This window comes from Zootoca vivipara, chromosome 8, assembly GCF_963506605.1.
Source record: "Zootoca vivipara chromosome 8, rZooViv1.1, whole genome shotgun sequence".
Lineage (NCBI taxonomy): Eukaryota > Metazoa > Chordata > Lepidosauria > Squamata > Lacertidae > Zootoca > Zootoca vivipara.
This window is the reverse complement of record NC_083283.1, coordinates 9,622,537-9,650,249: the sequence shown is the minus strand read 5'-3', so window position 1 is coordinate 9,650,249 and position 27,713 is coordinate 9,622,537. Positions and strand designations below refer to the sequence as shown.

The window sequence follows — 27,713 nt, the reverse complement described above, 5'->3', positions numbered from 1 at the left end:
TGTATTCCCTTCCTTATGTTTGTTCAAATTAATACTTGAAAAAGTATGGAAGAAATAGCAGGGGAATGAGGAGCTTGGTTGGGTATGAAAAGGAGGACAAGGCACAGTTATAAAGAGCCCTTTGCAGATGATACTAAAATTATGTCTGGCATGCCTAGGGCATTGTGCCTCTTGATTCTGCCACTGAAATTATTGCTATCAATTTAGTGGCAAAAAATGGCAACCATGAGAATTATACAATCAGTTTGATACACCAGTTTTATCTATACAGATTTCTTTTCAGAAATTAGCCACAACCAGATGACTACAACTAACAGAATTAAAATGGAATATGAAAAATCCTTACTGTAGAGTTACAACAGTTGTTCCAGGCATAGGCCGCTCAATGTCTAGATCTCTTCGGCTGGGGGGAAAATGAGCAAGAGACAAGTAAGCAGAAGGCTTTCATTTAACTTCTAAGCACTGTTCCTATAAAAAGGCAAGGAGAAGCCATCATAATTCAGAGTTGATAACATGCAATTTGAGGGCCACATGGAGTCCCTAAGGCATGTGGTCCATGGATGCTTGTCGGAGTTGGGCTCTATTTCAGCTTTCAGTTCTTCGAAAAGACCTAAATATGTCTTTTTTTTTTAATATAATTTTTATTAGATTTTAACAAGAAATACAAGAAAAAAGAAAAAGGCACAAAAAAGAAAAATACATAAAAAACGACAAAAAAGCAAAAAAAGAGCAAAAAACAAAAACAGATTCAGACTTCCTCATTTCCCCTTCTTGAGTTCTTATTGTTAAAAATAGTTCTCGCATTTTCCCATTCTAACTTCACATTCTTTTTTCTAAATTTCAACTTTTTCATTGCTATTATCCATTCTCCTTGTACTTTAACCTCTTTTCTCTTAACATCCTCTCTCCAAAATTATTGTTACCTAATCCCTAGTCTCTTTCCCTTACCCAAAAATATTCACATCCTAATTTATTACCCATTTACTTCCACCCACACAACAAAGTTCCCACCCCCCCTTCCCTGGAATCGAAGTCTCCAGATGAATCAGCCAGGTTCTTCATACAATCCTTAATACATTCCGAGATCAGACCATATTATTTCAGACAATACCAAATAATCCAGAACCTCTCAACCCACCCCTAGTCTGTCCCATACCAACTTTTGCCGGACTCTTGCCCCCCTCTTCTGTAATCCCATCACTTTGTATCTTTGCACCTTTTCATCCTCTTTCTGCCCCCCAACTGTTTGTGTCCTCCCCTCTCTCACCGGGGCGCTGATTTTCCCAACCTCTTTTTTGGGGTGCTTCTTTGCTTTTACCCTCTCCTGTTTCACTTCTCTCACCAGTGAAACAGTGTTTTCTCCTACTTTCCCTCCCTGTTCCACCCCTCCCACCAGTAGAACAGTGTTCTTTTCAGGAAATAAATCCATTGGTTCAGCATATTGTCCTTCAGTATTATCTTTCTCCTCTTCTATGTTTTTTACATGCGTCACTCCAGCACAGTCCTGGTCTTCCAATCTTTTTTCTTCTCCCTTCTCCTGATCTTCTATTTCTGTTGAATCCTGTGTTTTACAGTCAAAAACAAATGTCTCGACAGTCTCTTCTCTCAGAAAGTTTACATCAAGCTTGGAGATGCTCACTTGCTTAGTAAGATCCAGAATTGTTGCCAATATTAAGTCCCACTGTGTGACTTCCTGACCACTCTCTGGAACCTTCTCTCCTAATCCTTTGTCTAAAACCTCCTCCATCTTTGTACAGACAGGCCGTGGAGTTGAAATTTTAGTCCAATATATATGAAAAGTGAACAAATAGGCAAAAAGCCAAAAATCCAGTCCCACTTGGTCAGAATCTCTCTCTTTACTCCTTCTTTTCCTCAGGGTCAATACTGAGCAGCCTCAAGGCAAAACAAATCCTCTCACTGTTTACAGCTCTCAGTCTCTCACATTCAGCCAAACACATTCCTTTGTATTGTGACGTTAATCAGCAGACTGACTGATCTTTCCTTTGACCCGACTCCAGGCTCGCAGGGGGCTTTTCTCATGCTGAATCTCAGTCTTTTGCAGAGATAAATACACCGCTTACTTTTTCCTTTACTCTGCCTCAGGAAAAAGCTCTTTTTACAGCATTTCTGGGTTTTCTAGCTTGCTGCGATCTTTAGTTACTCAATCGGGGGGGAGATGACTTCCCTTTTTAATCTCCGCCTCCCACTGCCAAATTCTTGTTTCAAATTGATTGGTTTCAACTTACTTCGTCCAGATCGTAACTTTTTCAGGAAGAATCCACCGCCTGCAGGTTGGAGGCTCGGAGCTTCGCTTCTTGGAGGTAACGATGGTATGCCTAAAATGGCTCCCGCGACTGCCACTCGGCTGGCTCTCAGGGGCTCTTGCGGGCTTCCTGGGCAGCTGAGGAGTCGCTTTCTGGAGCTCCGCCAGGCAAAATTTGCCCCCTGGACGCTCAACCAGGGGTATTTACGGGGATCCGCGTGCCCCCGCGGATTTCCCCCCCCTCCGCGATGCCAGAAACCTCGCAGCGCGAGGTTTCTGCGCCTCCATTTTCCAGCGCGGCAGACCGGAAGTCCGACCTAAATATGTCAGATACCACCACAGCAAGTCAATCTGACAAAGCTCATGTTTAGAACGAAGGCTGTACTAGCAGCGGTCTTCAAGAGGGATCTTTGGCCCTCCAGACATTGCTGACCTATGATTCCAATCTGACCCCGTTAGCATGCAACTGATCCAGGGACATAGGAAGCTGCCTTATACACAATCAGACCATTGGTCCATTTAGCTCAGCATTGGCTGGCAGTGGCTCTCCAGAGTTTCAGAAAGGGGTCTCTCCCAGCCTAACCTGAAGATGGTGGGATTGAATCTGGAACCTTTTCCATGCAAAGCATATACTCTACTACTGAGCTAGGGCCCCTTTAACAAAATCTGGAGGGCCCAAGGCTCTTCATCGTGGATTCTAGAAGACTTCACAGCATTCTGTGGCTGATTGGACTCAAATGGGTGCAGATTGTTATCCCAAGTAATCCAGATCCCCAGTAGCAGATTACCTGTTGTATGAGTTGACAAAGAGATGCAGATTGTTTTGATTCATATCATTGATGATGTGTTGGCGGTAAGTATGCATCAAATCCTGATGGTTTTGAACCTCTTCCTAAATTCAAGAAAAGCTCTCATTATATTTGGTGAGATCAATACCGGCTTTTTATAACAGCTAGCATGTTCTTCTCCAAGTGCTCCCTATACATCCATAAGCCCCATCCCCTCCAGACAGTAAAATACTTGACAGTAAAGTATGCAACGTGGAGCTCTGTCTCCCAAAGATAAACAGCAACATGCTACAGTGGGCTATTTTTCAATAGATGTTTTAGAACAGTAACACGAAAATAGCAGTTGAACTCCTGCCAGAATTGCCACATTTCAGTTACACAAACTGCCTGGTGTCTAAATCTTCCAGGTTTAATGTAGCGCTCTTAAATTTCAACATCAGAACCCACAAGGAGCAAAGTACACAAGCTAAAGCCCATCACCATTTAAAAGCAGAAGTCTTCATGAAGTGAGGGGTGAGGAATTCTGTCCAAGAGATTAGCATAATAAAGCCTACTGAAATGTAAACAGATATACATGCCCATGTCCTTAAGTATTGGAATTCAAAATACTGCCAAGATACTGCTGCATGTCAGTTGCTAGTACCTTTTCCCTACATGAGAAAGGCAACAGGAGGAGTCTTCAAAATTTGAATGTTATAAAACACACTTACCTTACTAAAAAGATGCGAGATGACCATATCTGGCAGTGCATGAGCCCATCCAGAAATCTACAGAATTCAGAAAAATATGCATTAGGACAGTTCACACTGTCTTGCATAGCGGTCTTGCATACTCCAGTGCTGATAGTCAACCTCATCACACACAAAAACAAGTCATAGTCAAATTACATATCCAATTCATGCCATGCTGGAGAAATCATTACTTTGAGTACTGTGTTAAACATTCCTTAATTAGACCTATAGTCTTTTAAGGGTATGTGTTTTGTGTGTCACTATGGCTCCCATATTGCCGTGAGTTTGAAGGATCAACTTTAAGAAGAAAATGATTTGCTCAGAATCTACAACAACAGAAATCACACCAGTTTAACCATTTGTTGATGCAATTCAATGTATAAAAATCCTGGTGTACCTAGCAAATTTCATCACTAGGTAAGGGGCAGGAGTGGAGTGCCAATACCAACTCCATCGTGCAATGTACTTGTGTTTCAAAGCCAATCTGGAACTAATGTACAGTTGTATCAAAGTGACTTCGAAAATGATGCCAATCAACATGGATTTTTCCAATCAGTCAATGAAGGGGAGATTACAAATTTGTATTGGGCTCCGGGGTATGCTTGGGTGCCAGTGCAAAATATTTCCAATGACAAGCATTTAGTATTTTATAAAAAAAAATAACATGCAGTATCTTACCTTAGTTGCTGCCCAGTCCATCCATCCTTCAGCACATGGGTTGACATTAATAAGAACAAGTCCTTCCACCATATCAGGATGATTAAGCTGCAAATTGAAGAGTCATGTGAACAAACATGCAGATGCACTGAAGTAGCAACAAACAGGGAAGATTATGCTTTTAGGAAATCATCTTCAATCTGAAGGCCTGTGAAAAGGGAAATTTGTCTTTGTAAAGGTAATTTAACCTATCTGTTTTCAGTCACTGTGTTCAAGTGGAGAGAACTAGATTTAATGTAAATATCTAGGGCAAACTAAGACAGATCATCTGCCAATTAATCCTGGACTAGCAGGAATCAGAGCAATATCTTCAGTGGGCCATGTGCAAAATTTGAACAGTAGTTTAGCTTGTGGTTTGGATAAATAGCGAAGAAAGTAAAGCATTTGTTCCCTGTGCTTTTGTTACCCAGATGTTAACATACCAAAAAATGCAAGGAAGTTATGGACTTTGATTTTAAAAACAAGACATGCACTAGCCAATTTTCATTCAGCATGACAGAAGCTGTAAAACCACTGAAAGCATAGACTCTGGTAATTGGCAGACAATAGCATTTTAAACCCCTACCCACCATAGAAACAAGCAAACAACTTACAGCAAATCTGGTTAAGATGTAGGCACCAGCTCCAGTTCCCATTCCAATCACACTTTTCAACCTACGTAAAGAAGTTATGAATAATGTTTTAAAGGGTACTTTTTTAAAAGGTCTGATTTCTAACAGCACGACGCCCCCCCCCCATTTCCAAATATACCTATTTTACATTAAGCTACACTGAATAGCAGCTCCATGTCTGTTCAGACATGTTAAAACAAGGCAGCACTGGCCTGACCTCATGCAGCATATCAGCCACAGTATTACTGTTACTAATTACTATTCTTATTCAGAGTTTGCCATGAGGTCCCAGGTAAGGTTTCAACAATTGAATACACAATATTAAAACCAAATAAAATAGATTCCAGTCGGGAGAATAAGGTGGCTCCCAATACATATTGCGTATCAACGGTCCCAAGAAGAGTTGCATCTTCAGCATCCAACATAAGCTACATAATGAAGGTGCCCAGATACACCCCTATGGGGAGGTAATTCCTCAGTTTAGGGGCTGCCACACAATGCGCTCTCCTGTGCTGCCACCCCCTGAACTTCTAAGGTGACCCATAGGGAAGGAGGTGGGGCCTATGTGAGAACCTTGAACTAGCCCAGCAACAAGTGCAGCTGGGTTAAAACAGAGGTTGTGCAAGTTCTAAATGGAACCCAGGTCAATGAATTGCTGCTGCACTTGACATTTCCAAGCAATAATCCAATGTGGAAGCTACCAGAGCACAAGAGTGCAGTGGCCAAGTCATCTCTGTGCACTTCTAGCATACTGACCCTCCAGCAGCAAAGTTGGATCCAAGAGTATCCCCCAAGCTACGGACAAGCTCGTTCTGGGAGAATGCAACCCTGCCCAGAACAGGCCATTTCTCCATCTCTGGGACTAAAGAACTTGTATCTTATCAGAATACAACTTCAATACTGTATAACCCTTATGCCACACACCCAAATAGGCATGGTGCACACCACTACGGTAAATATACACAGGGTTGGAAAGAAGTTGCCTACATGTGTTAGCATAAGTAATTCAGATTTGGTTAATTCATTGCCTGTGCTTCATAATTCTGCCCTAGAAGGACATAGCCAGTTTCACATGAGGGCAATTAGCAGTATGGAAAGTTATATTTTGTTTGCTTAGCATTTGTCTTAGTGACTAACATAGAGACATGAGGCAGTAAATGACCATTTGTTTTTCAATATTTAAGTGATAATAAGCTATGCCAAAACCAAGTCACCAGAGTTTCCAACAATGCATAATGCAATTACTAAAAATGTTCACAAGGCAAGCCTCAGAATCTGTAGTGTCTCTTGACTAGACCAGATAGAATCCAAGAGCAGAGAAGCAAAACATTTCACAGTGGCAGTGCGCCAAACAATGTCAGTGGAAAAAAGCAGTAGATAAGCAAAGTGAACTCTTATTTACTACAAGATAAGTCAATCACCATCTTTATTTAGACAATCACATTTTCTCCATTGCCAGTAACTTCTGTAGCCCATAGGTGCCAACTCCCTGGGGCCATAGCTGCCCGAGCACCCACAAGATTCCCCATGAAGGGGCTGGGCACCCACAAATTTCAGTGCCAGGGCCTTACGCATTGCATGGCACCCACGGTCATGGGGCCAAGTTGGCACTTCTGCTGTAGCAACAGTGATGTGGGTTCCCTGTAGAGCCAGACTACAGAAAGGTTCGACACACAATGGATTCCAGAGCCACTACACTTCAAATAAGCTCCGCAGAACTCAACAAGGTAGAAATAAGCATGACAGAGTCCACCAAGTGGTAAACTCAGGCAGCCTTGGAATATTGTCATGCAATGGGAAAGTTGCTTCTCTCAATCTGCACTGAAAACCCTGAGTGATACTACTTACCCAAACTGTTTCAGAATTCCAGGAAGCATTTCAGCCAATTGATCCATTGAAGGGTACATGTATCTGCAACAGCGATGATTGAAGACACAGTTTAGTCAAGGCTCAGTTGAAGGATAGGATTTCTACTTCTAAACAGGCAATGTAGGAACAAAGCACCGGAACTCATTCAACAAAAGTTTGGTGCTTGAGAACAAACTATACCAGTTTACCTCCACTGGGGCTATAATCTGCAAGCCAAATGTTCTTCAGAAGCAAAATGTCAGGTTTAACTAGCTCAATTCATACATATGGTATGCTAGGTCACTTCATTAATATTATTTCCATGTTTTGGAACTGAGGTTGACTCTACAACAATTGTTCCATTCCCTCATTCTAGAAGAGCTGGGATTAACCTTGACAATAGATAATTGCCATTGTGACATTACATATATAGGCACGTGGCCAAGTACAACAGATGGGAAGCACACATGCAAGAACTTTGTGGGCAGAACATTATTCATTCATAAAACTGCAGCAAGCACACAGCAAGTTATGTTTCTAGGCAGATACATTTCACTAGTAAAAATAAAAAAATTCCTTCAGTAGCACCTTAAAGACCAACTAAGTTTTTATTATGGTATGAGCTTTCGTGTGCATGCACACTTCTTCAGATACACACGAAAGCTCATACCATAATAAAAACTTAGTTGGTCTTTAAGGTGCTACTGAAGGAATTTTTTTTATTTTTACTTCGATCCAGACCAACACGGCTACCTACCTGTAACCAGAACATTTCACTAGTGACAGGGAGCTGGGATGGAATATGTTTGCTTGCTACCACTTAATATGTGAAGCAGCCCTGAAAAGCATGTTATTCTGAACTGTTTCAAAACTCCCAAGTTATTTCATATAGCAACTCCCACCATGATGTTACTCCAGGAAGAAAAGAAAGAAAGGGGTGGCATTTGCAACAGGAAAGGATGGAAGACCATATACTTTCGGCACCATAAGGAGCAATTTTGGGCAAAGATGTATCTCCACTACCAACAGTTTTTACTTCCTCTGTGCCCTTCCCCCATCACCCTCCAAACATACCTACAGTCTTATTTGTTCATGCTGTCAATATTCAATGAAGAATTCATGCCACCTAAAGTTTATCCCTAAGAAAGATTTATGAAATCTGTCTGCTCTTTAAAATCATCCTCCAAGGGTCTGCTCAGGGTACCTCCCATATTCAGAGTTTAGGCATGTGGCTACTGGAGACAAAGCCATCTCTGTAGTGAAACCCCGGTGATGAAATTCCCTTCTCTGGAAATGTCCAGCTGGGGCGAACTCCATTATTTTTTTTGTTACTGTGTTAAAGAGGTTTTCTTTTCGTGGGCTTTTAACGGAAGATTGAATTTTGTTTCCTTTTCTCTTTTAAACTGGATTTCATATTACTGTTCAGTAAGTTTGCAGAACTTACCCAGGTGGAAAAGCGGCTGCCCCATCTTGCTGTCCAGGCGCATCCACGTGGCAGACTGCAAAATGTTGTGTGATTTCTTGCATGTCTTCAAAATTGAAGAGGGGGTTGAAGCAAGTTTTGTCTTTAAGGAAGAAGAGCAGAGAGCAAGAAGAGAAGGTAGAAACATTAATGAGAGAACAGCAGTTGTCGGTCCTCGACACCTTGCAACCTGAGACCTCCATCCCCCAAATCTCGAAACAAGGAGTTCACCACTTAGACAAGTTATTCTTTTTTATAAAAAAGAGAGGAAAAAGTAAGCTTGCTTGATAGGCACCAAGTAAAAAGACGCCTTTCAAATCAATGTTACCCATGAGCCACTGCTCTAGTTCTATGTGTTTTTGTAGCACAAGTTCTAAGAGAAGGTTTTCATAAAAGTTTTACCATTGTCTATTTCAGTTCATGCCTCATTTATATTTGTTTTATATGGTCCTAAGCAAAGTGCTAAGGACCAGATTAAACAAATATACAGTAGGAAACACAGCACTGCTCACATGAGCTGCCATATGTCTGGATTTTCCTGGACGTGTCGCCCAGACACTGCTACCCACTGCAGTTTGTCTGGGAAATGCTTTGGTGCATGTAGAAGTTGGACCTGTTTAAAGGAGTGTTTAATTATTATGCAGTCCCATGGATGAGTATGGATAAGAGGAAATAAGCTAGAATTAATGCACTTTGTCACAAGAGAAGCAGCTGCTTGTGCAAACTTGCTATGAGAGCAGCGAAGGCCAACACATTATCACACTTACGATTGAGTCCAATGTCATGGTATGTTAGAATGGCAGGCCTATTTCCTCGAGGAGTCCCACACATGGTAACATGGACAGAGCCATGTACTGTCTCAATATCTTGTTCCTGTAGGGGAGAGGGACCATTAGTAGGCAGCAAAAATAAGGATTTTACATTCAACAAAAGGGTACCTTAAATAACCATCACCTAGCACCACTTTTGACTGGTGTTGAATGGATCTATTTACTACTATCAGAATTTCCAGTAGTAAATCCTTCACTTTCCATTGATAGGCCAACAACCTGCACTTCAAATTCCTTCAGAGGACTACAACAATTTTGTTTACACATCAATTGCCCACAGTTTGCTACACACATATGCTAAAAAGAATACTGTGTGCTAGCAACTCAAAACTGATATCGTGATTTGAGTACAGTACTTAATTCCACAATCTAAATTAAACTAGGGAAATGAAGCCTGTGAACACAATCACAGTGGAACACTATCAGGACTTGGTTATGCTGAAAATATTCAGCAATTATATAAGGGTATGGGTCTAAAGGCATATGATATACCAATCTTGCTGAAGCAAAGTGGACCTGGTAGAAAGGTTGAAAATGAAAATAAACATATGTGCCCATTAGCTGTATTGGCTTTAGGATACATAGGACTTGTTGTAGGATCTACAAAAGAATAAACAAGAAGTATTCTTGTCCACTGCCAGTCCCGCAACCAATAATAGTTTTTAAAACAGTTGTCTGAAATTATTATGTACACATTTAGAAAGCTGCTACCTACACTGTTGACTACTACAGTGGTAAAACTGTATATACATATAGGTCAGATTTCTCCATACAAGAATAATCACCCCTGGCAAATCTACTGCTACTCCCTAGTAATCTATTTGCTACCATTACTGTCTGGTATTAGTATAAGAACTGCTAGAAGTAGGTCTGACCTCAGCCTACAAATTACAGCAACTTAGTAATTTTACTTGCTATGAAAATTTGAAACAGACATCTACAAAAACCTTCCACTCCACAACATGCTCTTATATGTAGACAGAAAAGTGCCCATTATGCAATTGTTTGACAATCAAAACCTCTCACAATTTAGAATTCTGAAAGGCTGACATTACAAAATGTAGGATACAATTTGTTTACCAAGCATCTTTTCCTTGCTGCACATAAACCTTAGAAACAGAAAGCTCACTCAAGGTCACATAACTCAAGAGTGCACCTCTCTGCATCTAGGATTCCATAACCTCAAGAAACTAACAGACCATAAAAGGATTGTTCATCTTACTCCAAAGTTTAATCACATATAAATCATTACAGTATGCACATACTGAACACCCATATCGGTCTTTAAAGAAGAACTATACAGTTTAGTTTTCACTTAACTTTTTCCCACAGGAAGTACTTACAGCATTATGTAATAAATAGGCAGTATCTTCCACATCCAGCACCATTTTTAGACAGTGCAGTTTGATATTAATCTCAAGGAGTCCAGAGAGAAATAAGGATCAGATTTTACTTGGACCCTATGGTAAGCTGGGTTATATAGCCAAGCTGTTGCTCTGCCTAAGCCCACAACTCCCATAATGCCCCATCAGAAAAACTAACACAAACTAGTTCAGAAGGACGTCATTCTTAAGTAGGATTTAAGACCGGTTTAACCGCAAGTGCCCATACCACACAGGTCAGACATCCACAGTGGGGGCAGGGAAGGGGCAAGGCAATACTGGGTTTTACTGTCTGGAATAGCCCTTGGTTTATGTGTAGCAGTACAGTCGTGCTAATGCCATATAGTATCTCAAGGAGGAAATCCATCTGCATGGAGAGCCTTGCCACTGGGTTAGCACAATGTGCCAGCTTATTTTTGACCCAGCTGAAAGATCCTACTTATGAAAGCCTTCTGTTCTGTCAATGTCACCCAGTTTCATGAAAGGCATAGGTGGGGCACGGGGGAAGATTAAGGTCTTAAAACTCAAAATGGTTTAGTGCTCCGAGGGTGCAAGGAAGAGCACGCATTCAAGAGTGTAAATGAGTAAGTGTTTAGAAGTGTCAAAAAGTAAGTTGAAAATCACTTGGGTCATATGGGAGGAGAGTGCAGTCGAGAACACTATCTGACCCTTGTGGTGAAATCAGTGTGAAGGACCTGCTTCTCATTAATACTGTTCTTATGGTAGAATGATCTGGTGCAAATTCCACTTGGAAGTTGCTTTTTAAAAAATTAATCTCTGGAATTACTGAAGATCACAAACTGCTGCAACAGTCTCTTAGCCCCCAGGTGTAAACTGGATTGTTCAGGGAAAATGTACCACTACTGTTACCACTTTGAGATATTTTATATACTGGTGACTCCCTACATACACAGGGGTTCTGATCCGGGTCCCCCACGTGCATATGTGAAATCGCATAAATGGGGAGCACCCTGGAGAGTCCTAGTGGCTCATGAGGAGACTCATCCCACAGCCCAAAGAGGACCTGTTTGGGCTCCATGGAGGATCTCTTTGTGAACCGAAGGGGCAGCGGGGCTTTGTTGAGCTGCTCAGTCTCACTGCCTAATACCAGTAGCTGATTTGTGAGGTAGTGCAGCAGCAGTTGCCGCTTCCCAGAGCATCAGCTAAACAAGCCCTGCTGCTTAACAAAGGCCCCCCCCCCCACAGGAACCTGCGTGGCATGGGGGGTTGCTCACCTGAGGCACAGGGAAGCGGTGACTGCTACCCTACTCCACTGAGACATGTACAAATACTACAACTTTTGGGCAGGAAAGATGCAACCAATTGGCCTTTTAGGTGCATGTAGGAGCCTTTTAATGAAGGTCCAAAGTTAAGAACAACTTCCAATGAGCTGCATCGTTCACAATATCACTTTTACAACACCAACAAGTAATGCAGTGGTGTGCAGAGAATCACACAAAGCTGCTACACAAGAGCAACGGGGAAGAGCAGCCCTGAAGAAAGGCTCAAGTGTCCTCTGCAGGGGAGCTGTATCATGTAATGCAATCCATAGTCATTGGCAGTATATGCTACAATGATGTCTGCTGTGATGCAAGAGTGAAGTGAGAAAAGGAAGCTATGCCGTCTTTTTAAAAACACATAACAGACATGTGTCACAGAGCCCAAACCAATTTGTGCTCCAGTAAATTTCTCAAAGGATGTGGATGTATATACCTCCCTTTCATACAGGGTAGGAGCTTTCTCCTTTGGGGCCACCATGAAGGCACACGCACCCCTTTTGACTTGTTTGATCTTGGGCACTGTTCTTTAATGTAGACTGATTATTCTTCTGAGACTCAAATGCGCCTATGAGGTGATGAGCATCAGGTGCGCTGCTGCTTTAACCCGACTCCCCACAAGGTGAGTTGCCTGCTGGTTGGAAAGGACTCGATCTCCCTATGTGTGAGGATGTCTCTATTATAGTTCCAGGTGAGAGATGATAAAGTGTTTGCTTTTTTCTGCTGCTGCTATTGGATTGTTTTTATTCAGTGGATCTATTTTTCTGTATGTGGTTACTGTTTAGTTGACTCTTTTGAGTGCTTTATTGATGTGAATAGATGGGGGCTGTGTGCTTTGGTTTTGTGCAGGTGGAATGAGTTAAGTGACTATGGATTTCTTGAACTATTTATGAGCTCCTTATGTTGGAGCTGTAATTATGTTGCATTTTATGTTTCTTGATGTCTGCATACAATTTGTTTTATGGAACTTAGTTTAAAGTATGTAAAATAATGTTACAAACATTGGTTTTGAATATAGAATTTGTATTGTGCTTCTTATATAGAATTCTTCTTGTTGAGATTTGTAAAAAGAAAGAGAAAAATGAAGTCATCTATAAAACTAAATTAAATGCATAAAATAGTGCAACAAACATTATTGTGGTGTAAAGTGGCTTTTTGTTTGTTTTAGCTGCAGTCACGGACACTTTACTTTTTTATTTCTGTTGTTCTTTTTTTATTTCATGGCTCCCATAGCTATAGATTCTAACTCCTGCCTCCTCACAAATACCATAATTCCAGCTTATTTTAAGACCGTGTCCCCAGATTGTTAATTGGATTGAAAACTTTCCCGTGCAGGAGCACATTTGCAAAAAGAATTCATGACAAGCATAAAGTACAGCCAAATCAAAGCCTTCTTCCCAACAACAAAGCTCCAAGCTTCACATCACAACTGACCTGCTTGTCTGATTTCAGGGAAGATTTTTCTCTCTCTAAAGATGTAGCACACTGAAAACAGATGGCAGCATCCCCTAATCAACGTCAGTGTTGTAGTAAGAGGCTCTTTACTGACCGATTTGTATTAAAACACTATCTTGGGGGCGGGGGGGGGGGTTACCAAGGTACACTAATCTGATAGAAGGATAAAAACAAATGTGCCATCTGGTCACGTTATCTCTTGCTTTTAAAGAGGCTGTTTCCTGCTCACTAGACTAAACAATAGCATGTGAGCATTAGTCAACACCCAAGAGGTGCCATCACAGCTTGAACTGGACTGGAGCAGTTACACTTTGGCAACTGTCTTCATTACAGGAAACATTTGTAGAGTATGTCAATTCCAAATGAACCACCACATTAACGGCAGGAATATACAAAGAGCTGTGGCACTTGTGGATGGCAACTACTTTTATTTGGCAAGAAATCAAATAGCCACTAAGCTGCCTTGTAGGTAGCGTGCTGCACTTGCATACTCCAAGTCTGAGGAAGCTTTAAGGAAGCATCAAGCATTTAAGACTAGCTGTGTTTCTCACAGCTGTCCATGGAGGCACAGGTTAATTCTGTGTCCAGGGCGGCTGTCTACCAGCTCCATCTGGTACGCAGGCTGAGACCCTACCTGCCTGTGGACTGTCTCGTCAGAGTGGTGCATGCTCTGGTTATCTCCCGCTTGGACTACTGCAATGCGCTCTACGTGGGACTACCTTTGAATGTGACCCGGAAACTGCAAATAATCCAGAATGCGGCAGCTAGACTAGTGACCGGGAGTGGCCGCCGGGACCACATAACACCGGTCCTGAGAGATCTACACTGGCTTCCAGTACGTTTCCGAGCACAATTCAAAGTGTTGGTACTGACCTTTAAAGCCCTAAACGGCCTCGGTCCTGTATACCTGAAGGAGCGTCTCCACCCGGACTCAGCCCGGACTCTGAGATCCAGCACTGAGGGCCTTCTGGCGGTTCCCTCATTGCGAGAAGTGAGGTTACAGGGAACCAGGCAGAGGGCCTTCTTGGTATTGGCACCCACCCTGTGGAACGCCCTCCCAGCAGATGTCAAGGCAATAAGTAACTATTCTACTTTCAGAAGACAACTGAAGGTGGCCCTGTTTAGGGAAGTTTTTAATGTTTGATGATGTATTGTTTTTAATATTTGGTTGGAAGCTGCCCAGAGTGGCTGGGGAAACCCAGCCAGAAGGGTGGGGTATAAATAATATATTATTATTATTATTATTATTATTATTATTATTATTATTATTATTATTATTATTATTATGTGGCTCTGCACATTCCTCATTTTGTTTTAAACAAAGTATTGTAACAGTCAACCTTTTGAGCCAAAACTGGCTCAACAAAATAGGCAGCTGTCAATTTAGGCATGCAACACTTCACAACAATGAACCAATTAAATTCAGCAGGAGTCAGCAGAACAAGAACCAACAATAGCAAGAGACTCAAAGAAGATGCTTAAGCTAGCCTGCAAACAGTTATTTGTACCTATATTTGTTTGAAATGTGATACCACAGACCCACTCTCAGTTTGTAGCATGCTCCTTTAAGACTTGCCAGTGTTGTGCATGTGTGGCACAAAGCCAAGAATCCAAACAACACACCATGTTACAACCAGGATATAATCCTAGAATCAAAACAGTCAGGTCTGTCTCATAAAGCACACAGCCTTGGTGTTGATAGGGCTACAGAAGGGTCTATTTTTAATTTAGTAGCCATGTATGTTTTAACAGAAACACCCACATATTCTGTGGAACAAATACTGTTCTCACAAGGTACAGGAAAATTATCACATAGGTACAAAAAAAGTGTAATTCGCTGATTCAAAAGTTACAGCCAGCCCTCCTCCTGCAACCAAGCAGCAACTCCACCCCATTCCAACCAAAGTAGATCTTAACACTTCAAAGACATACCATTGATAATAATCACTTTCTATATTTACGCATCTGATACAAATTTACCACAACTCAAGTCTATTTGTCAATGAACTTAGTCTACTTCTAGGCTGTACTGAATAACTGAATGCTCCCTGCGGGGGCGGGGGGGGAGGAGGTCTTTACTTCAAAAAAAGATGGAAGAGAATCCTTCCAGGAAGACACTAGGCATTAGTGAGAAGGCTAGTCTAGAATCCTTTCCCTCCAAATATGCTTCTTTTTTCTGTTTTAAAGATGGAGGGAATGCTTTCATACAGATAGAATTCAGTCTTGCAAGCCTTTTACCATCTAGATGCAGATAGGCCTTGTTATGGAACTGGTCAAACAAGCCTAGTTTGGGGCAGGAAAAAAGTACACCACAAGCTTGCTTGGTATGGCATGAACACACAGTCCTCCAAGTTCCTTTATCTAACAACTTTAATATTTTTCTACGCTTAGGGCATAACACAGGGTAGACATTAGTTGCCCATTTGTGTGCCCTGCATGCTTGCTGATTTGAAACTTCAGGAAAGTTGTGCAATTTTTTTCCTAGGTATTTAACTACAGGAATTTCTCTTCCTCCCACCCCCATTGCACTGTCACCATGTGGATAGATCAATACAGCTATTTCCACGGAACAGAATGCACTCATCTTGTTACAGTACTGTACAAGAAAGGTTTGGTTCATTAAACACACAAAACTATGAAGAGTTCAACTGGTCATTAAAGAATTGCCAAGAGTCATGCTACTTTAATTGATTGCTTGACTCCTCTTCACCACTTGTAGTTGTGTAGTAGCAGAAGATCTAAGGTTTAAAGCACAAGTCTCAGATTGTAGGCTGGACTACACTACTACACTGCAAGAAATAACTTCTATATAGACTCCTGTGAGTGTCACACAAGCATTCAGAGGCTCCCGAATCTCTGGATGATTCCTTGCTATGGGCTTGCCTCATATCATATTGCATTATATCATAGCTAGAGGTGCTCCCAGATCAGTAATGTACAAATATACATGACTGCTCTGAGGCTTAGACAACATGTATAATCATGTATTATTTGTTTCCACTTGGAATTGGTAGTTTACCTAACTATAGGGTAATTTGAAGCCTATCAAATCTTTAACCAAAAGCTGACCCAGTAAAGATTAGGCAAACATTTATTTTCTTCAGTACAAACATTGAGACATTTAACACAAATGTTAAATTCAGCCAACTGGTTCTCAAGCCACCACCCTTTGCTCTTTCTATTTGTAAGTTTTCAGAAACCAGTATGAGAAATGTGTGTGGCAGAAAAAACATAAGATGGAACAGAGACAACATGCTAGAAAACTAACTACTAGGGTACCTGAAGCAATTTCTCTACTCATGCTGCTGCAATAGCATTTTTCCATAAATTGATATTTTCATTTGATTTTCTGTCTGGCCTTCATCATAAGAACCCAGAGCAGGTTACAACAATAAAATATACAATTATGAAAACAAGCAAAACCATTACAATTATAAAACATATAAAACCGTTCCGAAAGGAGCAGAACAGTATAACATGGTTTTGACAAGATTTATGAAGGTTTAGCAAAATAATCATGGAGTATTTTTAGTTTTGCTAAGCAGGGCATAAATAAAAAGTAAGATTATATATATGTCCGTAATTTAAGAGTTCTGAAATAAGTTTTTACTAAATTGAAGCTTCACTTACCTGAACATCAAAGTCAGGTAGGAGATGTGTGATTGCCTAGAAAAGCATCATACAGAAGGAGGTTAGGGGAAAAGAATCCAGGTGGTTTTATTTCAATTTCAAAATGTAAACAAACAGCAGCAAGCAGCAACAACACAATATTTAATTGTGGAATTCTCCTGCTCATGGCTGGATGGCTCTCTCCACTCCCCTTTTCCAGGACACTCCATTCCATTCTCCCCCTCTTTGGTATTCCACCCCCTCCCCTCCACCAGTCATTCAGCATTCCATTACCACTGGGCATGCTCAGTCCTCATTGGGCTGCTTTCTGTTCAAATCCCAATGCAGCAAATGTTATTACTCTCTCTCTCTCCCCATACATACTGCAAACGTTAAGGCTCTCCCCCCCCCCAATCCTGCTGATAACATTTCTCTTCTGTGTTGATGGTGCATAAGGACCAGCACTCAAGAGAACAGGGGTTATTAGTATATGATGGTGCTAGAAGATCAGGGATGGGGAACTGTATCTGGCTGGTGGGATGGATCCCTAATTCCCCCACTCTTCCTGTGTCAACTTTATCAGCTGGGTGTACCATGCACATGTCAGTCATTGGAAATGAGATTAAGATCTCGGGCAAATGGCACATGCCAAAATTCAAAAGGGCTCACTGTGACTGCTGATCAACTGATCAACAGTTACAGTGACCTCCTTTGAAGGTGCACTTCAAAGTGTGCCGTTTTCAAAGGGTTATTTTCTATTTCAATCTGCTTCTCAAAATGGAGCTTTGATTTGGGAAGTGGCTTGAAAGTGAACAAGCTACTTTGAAGACACACTCTTCTGCCAACTGGCGCTTGGAACATACCTTCTAAGAAGCTTGCTCCATTTGCTCTGCAGAGCGGGGGGGGGGGGGAGCTCAATTTTAGGAAGCAGCTTGAATGCAAACTTTTTCAACGTAGAGCAAACAAGCCCTACTGGGGAACTGCCTGTGGGCAGCTGATTCCAGGGAGGCTTCCTCTCAGCACTGATCAGCTATGACAGAAAGCTCAACTTGCAAAGGAGTAACTGGAAGTTCACATTAAGTTCCTAATCATGCATTTGCATCCATGTCCGTACAGGCCCCACACCTGAAGTCATACAGAAGGTCAGATGAAGGGCAGGTGGCTGTGGTTTGTGCAAAACATCCATATGGGCCAAACTGGAACCAGTGCTAATTAAATCCACAGGCTGCATGTTCCCTGCTGCTGTTTTATTTTGTCTTAACAGAAGCTCTACTTTTTAGAACTAGGGTTTGTGAAACTCCAAGAGAATAGTGGTATTCAGTGTAACATTAGTCATGAGCCATGGTTAGTGCACACTGAGGATTTCTGCTTTGCTCCTCCCTTCCTCCCAGTGGGGAAACAAATCACAGAGGTCATATTAGCATTAAATTTGAAATAGAGTGTGTGGTCTCCTTTGCGCAAAATCTAGAAGCAACAAGTTGGGAAAGGCTGCTTTAGAGCATTATGCTTTACAGGAGGACAACTGGATGATCCAGTGTGATCTTGTGCTCTCCCAACACCAACACTACTATCACCAGTAGGGTACCTAGGCTCCCTTGCACCCTTGGCAAGGAGCTGTACTGGCGAACCCCTGTCCCTTGTGCCTTTGGCAAGGAGATGTCGGCAGCCCAGAGCAGTGGAGAAGTGGCCTGGGGAGCACATGGACTGACAGGTGGGCTCCTAGTCACTGAGTCAACGCTCCTGGCAAGCGTGCCAACATGAAAATTCAGCTGCTAGCATTTCCAAAGCAAAGGGGCCCTGTTAAGTCATGTGAAGTGATACTTTATTCTGTTTCACTTATGTAAACCCAGTCCTTTGGTTCTATTATTCCCAGGGTGGCATAAAAACAGAAAGTGAAGCAATTTTTAAAAGGCAGGATAAAACAAATATTAAAAATGGGTGTACCTTACGTTATAAAATTCTTGGGCAAATAATACATTCTTTATTTAGTGGCAGAAGAAATAAGATTAAGGGGCATGTGGGCTATGGTGGATCTTTTTCTGGTGGCTATGCACCTAACCTCAGAAGGCAGGGGCATCTGAAGAAGGGCTTCAAAAGATAGCCTCTGCCTTAGGACAAATTCATGTGGGAGTCAGTGGTCCATCATCAGCAGGTTTAGCTTACCTCTTCTCTCTCCACTAATGGTTTCACCTCCGTAATGTGAGCGTCAGGGCCGTCTGCCGACATTGTCAGTAGCTGGTACCTAAAAATGTCAAGAACAACAGTCCTGATTACAACTAATATTTATTACATATGAAAATAGATTTCTAAAAGTGTATGGAATTTCTCAAGAGTGAAAAATGTAAAGGCATACAGAACAATGCAAAGATAAAAAGTATGGCACATAGACTACATGAGGCAATGAAAATTTATCACTGTTTCTTTCATCTAGAGTTACAAGATTACACGGAAGTTCTGTATTTTAATACCCAGGAATATACTCATACAGTACTATGAATCAATCTTACGTGGCATCTTGAACCCAGATTGCTTGAATTAACAGAAACTAGATTAAGAGAAAGTATTAAGAACACTATGGACTATTAGTTTTTTTATTAGTACACCAAAAGGAACATGCCAGTCTATTTGTTTCAAGTAAAGTCCATAAAATAATGAAGGAAACCACAGGAGGGGAAGCTGAATAATAAGTTCCTGCAGTTTTCCAGCAGGAGCTGGCTAAAGGAACAAGTCTGCAGCCTGTGTAACACACAACAAAGTTTAGACACAGTAGCTTTGGGTCAGCTACAAAGTCCTGGATGTCCTTTAAACAGGAATGCAATTTTCCAACATATGATTAAGAACTGAAGCATTAAGAACTGGCTTTTAGCAGTTACACTTTTTATATGGCTTCTGGTTTCTTTTGAAAAAGGATTACATATTTCTACACAATCTTAACCAAGGAGTGTTAACTTGCAAAAGAAAAATAGATTAAAAAAAATACTTGGTTGTCAATTATTTAAAGAAACTGTGAAGGATGTGCCACAAAGGGAAAGTCAGTTGCAAAAATTGGTTTAGCATCAAGTGCCACTTATAATGAGGAAAATGGCATCAAAGGCTCCCTATCAAGATTCAACCTCTAGAGGGAGTTAAGAGCACATGGACAAACTACTCTGAGTTCTTTCAACTACTTCTTATGTTATAAATGTAAGTCAAAGGAATGCTTCTTTAAGTTCATCTCATGATAAAATAGGGGAGGATTTATACAATGCTAAATTGGGACCCAGGTGGCGCTGTGGTTAAACCACTGAGCCTAGGGCTTGCTGATCAGAAGGTTGGTGGTTCGAATCCGTGACGGGGTGAGCTCCCGTTGCTTGGTCCCAGCTCCTGCCAACCTAGCAGTTCGAAAGCACATCAAAATGCAAGTAGATAAATAGGAACCGCTGCAGCAGGAAGGTAAACAGCGTTTCCATGTGCTGCTCTGGTTTGCCAGAAGCGGCTTTGTCATGCTGGCCACATGACCTGGAAGCTATACGCCAGCTCCTTCGGCCAATAATGCGAGATGAGTGCGCAACCCCAGAGTCGGTCACGACTGGACCTAATGGTAAGGGGTCCCTTTACCTTTTATAGCAACTGATGGGTTTGTCGGAGTAAGTGAGTGAGTGAATCAGGCTTAACAGCTTATGACATGGAAAGGCTGTGTGTCTTTCTACAATGCACCACAGTGGAAGCTGGTTCATTAGGGGAAATGGGCACTGGTTCTCACCAACCTCGGCCAGCCCCCACCTGCCTGCCTTCTTACTTGCAACCAGTCTAGGTGGTGGATCTGGCTGTCAGCACCATCCTCTTTATTCTGTGTTACCCTTGTAGAACTCAGCAGGTAGGAGGTTGGAGACAAAACCAAAGTTTGTTGGCTCTGGCTCCACCCAATTTTGGTCTCCCTGCCTTCTGCCCTTCCAATCGTAATGCGCACCAGCTACCACTGATGCACTGAGAACAAAAAGCAAACTTTTGCTCTCCTGAGCAAGTTGACAAGGAAATGTTACACTTCCATGGAGTCAATATGAGTACAAATGCATAGGAAGCTCAAGGTGGTTGGGTTTTTTTTCCTTAAATGGTTGGAGGTCATTCAAGGATGAATTTGAAAACTTCAGCTCCAAAGTAGGACCCCTGTCCATTAATATATGTCAGCGTCAATTAATCATTAGATCTTGTCTCTTCTAATGGATGCCACAGTGGGAAGCATATTATTTTATGTAACCACTGCAGAGAGATACAGCTAAAAGAATGAGGTGCTGGGAGAAACATAACTGCATAATTAGAATACTTATTTTATATGTACTTTGGGGGGAATTCCTGTGTTCAAGAGGCCAAAATACAAACCTTGTTTTATATCTGTGGTTATTCATGCTAGCAAATTTACAGATGAATTTTAACAAGGTTCTCTACTGGGGCCCCTCTCCACCTTTTGCTACTTTATAGGTCATAAGGTCTTCTAAATAGAATAGCCTGCTTATGCAGTCATAATAGGTTCCCATCAACCTCAGTCTCATTAATGCAATTGTGGCCAATCTAGTTAAGGATTAAAGCTCAACACTGTCAATCTTGTTAGAATTAATGACCCTTAATTGTGTAGAAAATTCCCCTTCGAATGGATCACGTACTTATGCCAAACGGGGAAGGAGAAAACAAAGTCACTGTGCGACCTTGAAAAGCATGACTATGCATTGTGACTCCACAGCCTGAGTCTTCCAAGAGCCAAATATACCACTGGTGTAGTTCTCACCTCCATCTGTAGAGGCTCCCTCCTCTCATGGCTTAACAACATGTACCGTGTTTCTCATAAAATAAGACGTACCTATAAAATAAGCCATGGCAGGATTTTCATCCGTTGAAAAAATATAAGACATACCCCGAAAATAAGCCGGAGTGCTAGGCGCAGTTCTGGAGGGCGCCAAGGAAGAGGAAGAGGCCTGCCGGGTTGGGGCCCGGAACCGGATGCTGCCACTGCTGCAGCCCCGCCAAAACACCCAGCAGCGTGTGCCGAGTGGAGCCCCGAGCCAGCGAGACCCAGCAATGCCCAGCAGCACACTGCGTGGAGCCCCAAACCAGTGAGACCCAGCAGCGCGCGCCGCTGAAGCGCCGACAAAGCGCCCAGCAGCACAAAGCAGAGCGTCCCAAGCTAGCGGGACCCAGCAGTGCTCTGTAGCACTTTGAATCCTCCTCCTGCTGCTGCGGCTCGGGGTGCTCTGTGCGGCGCTGCTAGGTGCTTTGTCAGCGCTACAGTTGGGTCCTGCTGGCTCGAGGCTCCACACGGCACGCGCTGCTAGGCGCTTTATCGGCGCTTCAGCAGCAGCAGCCAGTTCCGGGCACCGAGCTGCGGCAGGAAGAGAAGGGTGCTTGCCAGGTCGGCGCCGCGTGGAGTGAGTCCGCCAAGTGACCCAAGCCAGTGGGACCCTGCTCCCTGGGCCTCCGGGAGCCGGCAGGAGGAGGAAGGAGGACGCCTGCCGGGTCGGCACCCAGCAGCGGAGCGCCCCGAGCCTCCGGGAGCTAGGAGGAGGAGGCCTGCCGGGTCGGCGCCCGGCAGCGCCACACGCCCGAAGCCAGCGGGACCCAGCAGCAGCAACGCCGGCCGCGGCAGGAGGAGTACCATACAGTACTTACCGGTAATTAAAAAAATAAGACACCCCCCGAAAATAAGCCATAGCCATAGTAAAATAAATATAAGACGGTGTCTTTTTTTAGGAGAAACAGGGTAGCACAGAGACAAGAGTGGAGGTTGCCATCTGTGAATATAATTCTTCCCAGCATTTGTAGTACCCTGAGCTCTGGTACTTAAGGCAGCCAACACACACCCTTCACCTTCAGTCCCCAAACCCTCTCAAAAATTCTTGCATTCAAGCTTGTTCTCAGGTGCTATATCACTTTTGTTTCATTGTTTCCACAATGTATGTAAAGTAGAATTAGGATCAATAATCTTACAAGCCACATCTTGTTTAACAGCTCCTATTGGAGAGGGAATATAGAGAAAAGTATTTAACGTATTGATGTTTTTTGTGGAATGCCCCCCTTAGTGAGGTGAGCCTGTCGCCTTCATTACTGAACTTCAGTTGAAATTTAACAACATCCTGTTAACAAGCATATTATTCCTGTCACTGATCTATCAATCACCTTCTAAGAAACTGCCTTGGAGATGTACACTGAAGATCATCAGAAACAGCTCAAAGAACAAAAACATCAAATACATTTAAAACAAAACTGAAACCATACAAAGTAAACACTCGTGGTAAAGACCTATTTATCCAGTTGGGGAAATCTGTGGCTATGTCTTCAATTGTTTCTGGACAGTGCAGGTGTCTGTCAAGGTAGGACAGGAATGATATTCCACAAAACAGGGGCAGCCACATTAAAGCCCTGCTTCAAGTTACTGCAGCTTCAGTGATATTTGATGGCTGAGAGATACTGGCTGTGGCAACAGTGAATTAAAAACACTGATTTCAAATTGTTTTAAATGGGTTTTTATTTGATTTTAAATTTTACCGTTTTAACATTCAGCTGTTTGCCACCTTGGGTTCCTCTGGAAGGAATAGCAGGAAACAATTTTTTAATAAATATATTTTGGAACATGGTTCTTCATATTCCAGCAGTTATAAGGGACAATGGGTAATCCTTACTACATCTATGGTACTCTACTTGTTCTAGTCTCTCAACTGTATCTTTATTATACCCATATTCTACAATTTTTCCAGAGGCTGTTATCTAACTGTTCTAGACGCACAGAAACCAAATTCTTTTAAAAAATAAATAAATTCTATACCACCCCTACACAGAAGAGACTATGGCGACTTAGTCATGACAGTAGTTTAAAATACAACACATACATCAGCATCCTGAAGCAGCTATAAGTTCCCTCGAGCGATAAATAAATTTTGTGAAATAAAATAACTCTACAACAGCCAAACAATTGCGCTAAAAGCTTGTAACCAGAGTATGCCTGGTTAAAAGTAACCAGAAAATGCCTGAATGGACAAATTAGGAAGTGTCAAAAATCTGCGAATCCAGATTCACAGAAGTTCATCTATTTATTGAATTTGATTCATACGCCACCATTTATCAAAAGATCCACATTTTATGCACATTTTACAGAATTTCAAAATACTATTAAAAACTGCATCAGAACATCTATATATTTCCAAATGTGTGCAGTCACACTGAGGATATGTGCATTTTTATATGTAACCATACAAATGACATTTCCCACTGAAAGCTGGACAGACCATAGCTATTGCAAACACAGATAATCTGTGGCAACAGAAAAATTATCAACCTAACCCAAACTAAAGTCAATTCCAACTCAAATTCTCCCTAGTTTATGTGGAAAACAAAGTACCAATGAATTCAACAGACCTTATTCCCAAGTTTATGTAACATTAAAGCCTTAGAATCAGAACTTCAACATCTCTCATCTGCAAGCACTAATCTGTTTTCCAAATTGTAACTGGATTAATCCTTTATTATATCCTAAAGTTAAAGGCGGCTGGCTTTGCTCTATTGCCTTCTCACATTTTTAACAGAACATTTGAGAAATATTTTGTGAGGCATGTTAAAATCTTTCTCCAATTATGTAATATTAATACAAAGAAATCCAAAATTTTGATTTCTAACTCTGACTTCAAGAAGGGAAGGTCATAAACAGCTCAGAATCTAATTTTTGCAAACTGTATAGGTATTAGGTAAAGGTAAAGGGACCCCTGACCATTAGGTCCAGTCGTGACCGACTCTGGAGTTGCGCGCTAATCTCGCATTATTGGCCGAGGGAGCCGGTGTATAGCTTCCAGGTCATGTGGCCAGCATGACAAAGCCGCTTCTGGCAAACCAGAGCAGCACATGGAAACGCCGTTTACCTTCCCGCTGTAGCGGTTCCTATTCATCTACTTGCATTTTGACATGCTTTCGAACTGCTAGGTTGGCAGGAGCTGGGACCAAGCAACGGGAGCTCACCCCGTCACAGGGATTCGAACCGCCAACCTTCTGATCAGCAAGCCCTAGGCTCAGTGATCCTTTGCAAACTGTATAGGTACTACTGATGCTTAATTTACCTTTGTGAAATATCTAGAGTTCTTGTATTTTTTTACTTTGAATTTTTGATTATCTGGATAGTTAGCTAGCACTTTGTATTTGTTTTGCATATTAAAATAGTCACTGTTACCAATCACTGATACAGATTGACTTGTAATACTGATGACTTGCCCCCCCCTTCTTGCAATAAAATTCCCAAGAACAATTCTTCCTCAAAGCAGACCATTTCAGTATATGTAAGCTACCTTTCACCACTATCTGCATTTTTATCCTTGTGTATATTAAATTGGTTTGTGGACCATATTAGAAACTGCACATGCACACAATGAAAAACCTGTGCACATTTGCATATGTATGGATCAATCTAAATCAACAGAACCACCATAATCATAAGCAAGTCAGCTAAGCTAAAAGAGTTAAGCTTTCTGTTATCTGGGACCACCACCACAAAAGTGATAACTGAGCTACCAACAGGTGTCTGCTTGGAGAAATATTCTCTACCTGCAAATTTCTTTTTAAATCTTTCGATTATCATACCCCAGTCTAAAAACAAGTTCTCTGTTCAATTTTTTATTTTAAAAAAACTATGCACAAGAATTCCCTAACCTGAAAACTCACAAACCACATTGCTAACTTTGCTTTGCCAGAGTAAATAACTTTACTATCTCCCAGAACCTTGAACTTCATCAGAGTTCTTGTGAACCAACCCCCTTCACCTCTTCCCTTTCAGTTTATTGTTCAACTACAGTATGTTCTTTGGGACTTTGTTACTGCTAATATCAGGGGATATCTTATTTTACTTTCCTTAGCTTTAGTTTGGCTTGCATTCACTATTTTCTACATCGTTACTGGCCAGAATTATTACAAATATTTCTTTAGGTTGCTTGCAAGGGACCACCCACTCACCCACCCACCCAATAAAGAATTGCTTTTTTCTGCTTTTCAGCACCCCACGGAGGATTATTTCCTTCCCAAACTAGTAGTCACAATGAAAGAAAGAAGGAGGGCTAGTTTTTTTAAGGGTTGAATATGGTTTGAAAACAAAATTGCTGCTTGAAATGTGTACGCATCCACTTTCATCTCTGAAATAATAAAAACCATCTCTGAGCAGAGGCAACAATGGGAAATAAACAGATGTGCATACCATGAGAAACAAAATATCTCAAATCACTTTCATCTCTTTAAAAAATATGTCTCCAAATAAAGTTCTACCCAACAAATTATAAAGCTATTTTTTTCCAGCACTGCAATTATTTCAAGGTTGTACATCACTGGTTGTTGTTTTAAAACATACACAGAGGGAAAATAAAGAAAACAGAACATAAAACCAAGCAAACGTGCATCCATAAAGACAAGAAATAATTGACCTATACAGTTGAAAAGTATGCCAAATCTATAGAATCACATAAGAAGGTAAACCCAAAGTCTCTTTTCCTTGATGTATATTCCAATGAACCAAAAAAACCATGCCATTTCTGTAAGAAGTCACTCCTGTTCCCATATCAATTTCTAATTTTCATTTATCTACCCATCTTTCACTACCTACATCTATAACTTTCACCAATTAATTTGATAGCTCTATAACTTTCACCAATTAATTTGATAGCTCTAAGAGGCTTAGACTAATTTATGGAGGATAAGACTAGCAATGAATACAATTCATGGTCACTATATGCTACCTCTATGATCAGAGACAGAATTGTTTCTAAGTACCAGTTGCTGGGAAACAGCACAATAATGCTATTGCCATCATGTCCTGTCCCTGAGCTTCCCCTTAGGCATCTGGTTGTGGGTAAACAAGATAGGCCTTTTGTCTGATTCACTATTTGGTCTCAATCGTCTTATCTATCATTTTAAGTACAGTATATCACCTGCTTCTCAATAGCTGACCAGAACAAGTTTTGCTGCAACCAACAGATTCTCTGGCAACAGTTTAGACCAGGCATCCCCAAACTGCGGCCCTCCAGATGTTTTGGACTACAACTCCCATGCTTTCACATGTTGGATGTATAGTGTTTGTCGTGCATATTTCTGCCATATGCCTGCAAACTGAGGCTTCTTGGAACTAAGCTGAGCACATTATTTTCCAAGTTACAGGGATTAAATTGAATTTTAATACTTGAACTTCAGTTGCCTGCTTGCAAGTAAGATGGAGGAAACCTAAAAAGCATTCAAATATTTTTGCAATTATTCTTGAAGGGATAGCTCACAAAGCAAAGGCAAACTGAGTTAAATCACCTTAGTTCATTGATATCTTGAAGGCGTTCATTATAGAAGGTCTAAACCAGGCACCCCCAAACTTCGGCCCTCCAGATGTTTTGGACTACAACTCCCATGATCTCCAGCTAACAGGACCAGTGGTCAGGGGTGATGGGAATTGTAGTCCAAAACACCTTAGCTTTAAATACTGTAGACACAAATTAGTGCAAGAACTGCTGTAGAAATGCTGGCTTAAAGAAACTGTGCTTGGAATCAACTCAGGAGTGTAACTTAGATGTTAAACAGCAGTCTCCATGTAGCTACCGTAATACCCTTCCAAGCTGCCAAAAAACAAATCACATTTCTTCTCCCATGTCTACCAGTGATGTGGAGCAGGGGAACCCATGCTATCATATCCCACCACACATTTCATTAGATTATGTCATGGAGGAGCAGAAAGAAAGCCAGACATGAGTGGCAGAAATA

The 27,713-nt window shown here is 41.6% G+C and overlaps 1 protein-coding gene across 1 annotated transcript in view; it reads right to left on the bottom strand.

Moving 5' to 3' along the window:
- Positions 1 to 27,713, bottom strand: part of NDRG1 (N-myc downstream regulated 1) — a 48,319-nt gene that overhangs the window by 9,736 nt on the left and 10,870 nt on the right. The window contains exons 2-11 of the mRNA XM_035124884.2: positions 19,137 to 19,215; positions 16,995 to 17,030; positions 9,188 to 9,293; positions 8,403 to 8,523; positions 6,959 to 7,021; positions 5,093 to 5,153; positions 4,461 to 4,547; positions 3,762 to 3,818; positions 3,052 to 3,155; positions 347 to 403 (exon numbers count right to left, since the gene is read on the bottom strand). Coding sequence (XP_034980775.1) covers positions 347 to 403; positions 3,052 to 3,155; positions 3,762 to 3,818; positions 4,461 to 4,547; positions 5,093 to 5,153; positions 6,959 to 7,021; positions 8,403 to 8,523; positions 9,188 to 9,293; positions 16,995 to 17,030; positions 19,137 to 19,199 — 755 coding nt within the window. The 5' untranslated portion in view covers positions 19,200 to 19,215. The remainder of the gene's footprint in view (positions 1 to 346; positions 404 to 3,051; positions 3,156 to 3,761; positions 3,819 to 4,460; positions 4,548 to 5,092; positions 5,154 to 6,958; positions 7,022 to 8,402; positions 8,524 to 9,187; positions 9,294 to 16,994; positions 17,031 to 19,136; positions 19,216 to 27,713) is intronic.